Source organism: Aplysia californica, unplaced genomic scaffold (genome assembly GCF_000002075.1).
Source record: "Aplysia californica isolate F4 #8 unplaced genomic scaffold, AplCal3.0 scaffold00867, whole genome shotgun sequence".
In the NCBI taxonomy this organism is placed as follows: Eukaryota; Metazoa; Mollusca; class Gastropoda; order Aplysiida; family Aplysiidae; genus Aplysia; species Aplysia californica.
Window position 1 is genome coordinate 265,320 of NW_004798137.1, and position 3,227 is coordinate 268,546.

General features: G+C 51.7%; 1 protein-coding gene across 2 annotated transcripts in view; it reads right to left on the reverse strand.

Annotated features, from left to right (window-relative positions):
* Window positions 1-524: 524 nt before the first annotated feature.
* The window catches only part of LOC101859135, a 21,272-nt gene continuing 18,569 nt past the window's right edge, over window positions 525-3,227 (reverse strand). For both annotated transcript variants that reach the window (XM_005110237.3, XM_005110234.3), the window contains exon 5: window positions 525-2,583. In XM_005110237.3, coding sequence (XP_005110294.1) covers window positions 740-2,583 — 1,844 coding nt within the window. In that variant the 3' untranslated portion in view covers window positions 525-739. The remainder of the gene's footprint in view (window positions 2,584-3,227) is intronic.

Below are 3,227 nucleotides of genomic sequence, written 5' to 3' on the forward strand. Positions count from 1 at the left end.
TGTGTGTGTGTGTGTGTGTGTGTGCGGGCGCATATGTCTATGGCATGTGTCTTTTATGTGTCTGTATTTATGCTTTTATAAGATGCATCTGTGTGTGCGCGTGTGTGTCGGCACACAAGACTGACTGCATTAGTACGTCTGTATGTCAGTGTGCGTGTGCCCAACTGCGTGTGTACGCCGTCTGTTACAGCTTGGTCACTTTCGCCTGACCGCATGAAAAAAAAAATTCTAGCTCACTTATTTATTTCCCTGTGCCTATACTTTTGACACTTGCATGGCACTTCTCTTGAATCGCGTTTCTTCGCGTTTCTTCGGTGTACCGTACATGAGGGTGTGGTGTTGAGGAAAATACATCGACCTTTTTATGTTCTAGGTGTATGCTGTATATTCATCATTATTTTTTTAACCCCTTTAGGCTTACATCAAAGATAACGTGTTGGAACATCAGTTTGCAGAGATCTTTATGAATGGGCTTTTAGATTTTGTTAGTCATCCAACTTTTAGAACCGTATATATATACGAAGATCTGCGAAGATTAAACAGAGCTATTTTATTTTATCTTGTTTTAACCGAGGTCAGACGAAAGTGAACAAGCTATAGTTTGTGTGTCCGACTGCGTGTGTATGTCTGCATGCCTGCCTGACTGTGTGCATATGTACATCCATGTGTCTGTGCGTGCGTGCGTCAGAAAGTACATCCGTCCATGCGAAGGAACACAGCCTGCCATATTGTACGTGTATCAGGAAGACACACCGTGCCGGCGCACGCCCAAGAGCACCTCCAGCCAACACGGGCACGAGGTGATGAACTGTCGCGTGTAGTTGGGACCCCAGCCCTTGGCCAGACTGATGCGCACGCTACACGCGTCGTAAGGCCCGTCACTCAGCAGAATGTTGCGTGCCTGCGTGCGCTCCAAGAGGCGGGCGCGCGCGTAGTCAAAGATCTTGATGGAGTGACCGGGCGGGACTTTCTTGACCACCAGCGAGCGGGGGGAGTGGGGGTCGTCCAGCGTGGGGGAGTTGACGAAGATTGGGAAGCTGGACGCGTTGTAGGCCCACACTTCTCCCTGTTGGGGCGGGGGAGGGAGGGAGGGGGGAGTGCCTGACGACGAGGAGGAGGATGAGGAGGGGGAGGAGGGGAGGGAAGAGTTATTGCTGGTTGTTGTTGCTGTTGTTGTCGTCAGGTTTGTCCCTATGAAGGGGTCCGTGGTGGTGGATGTGGAAGGGGAAGACGGGGAGGAGGGGGACGTGGAGGGAGGAAGGAGGCTGATTCTGTCGTTCTTGTTTGTTGCACACTGTGAGGGGGAGAGGGAGGAGGAGGAGGGGTGTAAGACCACACCTCTCTCAGTGCCGGCCCTGTGGTGGTGGGGGTCTGGGTTCGAAGACGTTACGCTGGTGGTGGTGGTGGCGGAGGAGGGGGCGGAGGGGGGAGGCTCGCTACAGTCACACTCTATGGGGTTCTCACTGCCTGTGAGGGGGCAGGGGGGGAGGGGGGAGGAGGAGGAGGAAAACGGGGAGGAGGAGGAGGACGAGGAGGTGGAGGTTGAGGAGGAAGACGACAACCAGGAGGAAGATGACAAGGGAGGTGACTGAGGCTGTGGGGAGGACGGGGAGGAGGTGGAGGTCTGCATGTCTTCCTCTCCCTCACAACACGACACGCACAGATCCACCGTCTCCTCGTGGTGGTGGTGGTGGTGTTGCTGTTGTTGATGACCATGATGATGTTGTTGTTGCTGCTGATACGCATGATGATGAAGATGATGATGATGCTGTTGCTGACAACCATGATGGTGATGATGTGGCTGCTGATGCTGATGATTCTGCAGATGTTGCTGTTGACAACCATGATGATGCTGATGCTGACAACCGTAATGAGGATGATGATGTTGCTGTTGCTGCTCTCTATCGGAGAGTCCGATGCTGCTCCCACTGTTCCTGGAGGTAGATGCGGTTGCTGTTGTTGTCGTTGCTGTTGTTGTTGCTGTTGCTGCTACTGCTGCTGCCGAGGTGACGGCGTTAAGAACCACCGGCCCACCACCACCACAGTTACAGCCGCAGCGTCCAATATGGCTGCGGCCAGGTACGTCCCGAAGCACACCGTTTGCCAGACGGGCCTCATCAGAAAACACAACTGACGACGAAGACGATGAGGAGGAGGAGGGAAACGACGACGAAGACGAAGACGAAGGAGGTGGTGGAGGGTGCAGCATCGTCAATGAGGAGCCTCGTTCCGTTCCTCCTCCTCCTTCACCACCTCCTCCTCCCCTATCACCACCACCACCTCCTCCACCCCCCATTAACATAATCCGATTGTGCATATTCACATTGACGTTATCACTGCGGGCCGCCTCTCGGCTCAGCACGATGCCGAAGCCGATCTTGTCCCTGGTCCTCCACACCGCCTCAACACCGCTGGGCCGCTGAAGCAGACGCAGACACATCCCGTCGCCGCGTGGCAGCTGCTGGAACACGTTCACGCACGGCCCTGACACGGGGAACAGCCGACCAACCCGCTCTCGGAGCTCCCAGTAGGCAACGGTGCACCAGTACATGCAGCCCAGCTCGCCGCTCACTTCACCTGACCCTGTACGTACACGTACGTGTGAGTGCACAGAGAGAGAGAGAGAGAGAGACAAAAATATGGTTTTTAATATTATAAAATTATTATGGTACGTGTTTTAGTTTTATGTTTTAGTAAGTATTTTACGGCACTAACAACACAATAAGGTCATATAGTATTATAAGTGCCGAAGATTAGAGTTGTTACAACAGAGTTTTTAGTTTTAGTAAAAGTTTTACGGCACTCACAACTGCATAAGGTCATATGAGCGCCAGAAGATTAGAGGTGTTACAGGAGAATAACAAACATAAAAATGAAAAAGGGGAGATAAGGACGATAGATGTTTGATAGGAAAGAAGGAGCAAACCACACCAGAGCACCATTGCTGCCCTACTGCGCACTCTTGTATTAAGACTTTTTGGGGCTTTTCTTGTAAAAAGATATTATTGGGTGTAAAGCGACAGAGCTTGCTGTTGAGCAGTAATTGGCACTTTGTTTTGTTTGTTGAGTAAAGAGAAGCACATCCACACAGTAGTGGTCAGTTAGGGAGGGTAAAAAGGTAAGACAGACACACAGAAACAACAGAGGGAAAGTAAAGAAGTAGGACCTACCAGTGACACCCTCCAACCACCCACACAGACTGAAACAACAGAGGGAAAGTAAAGAAG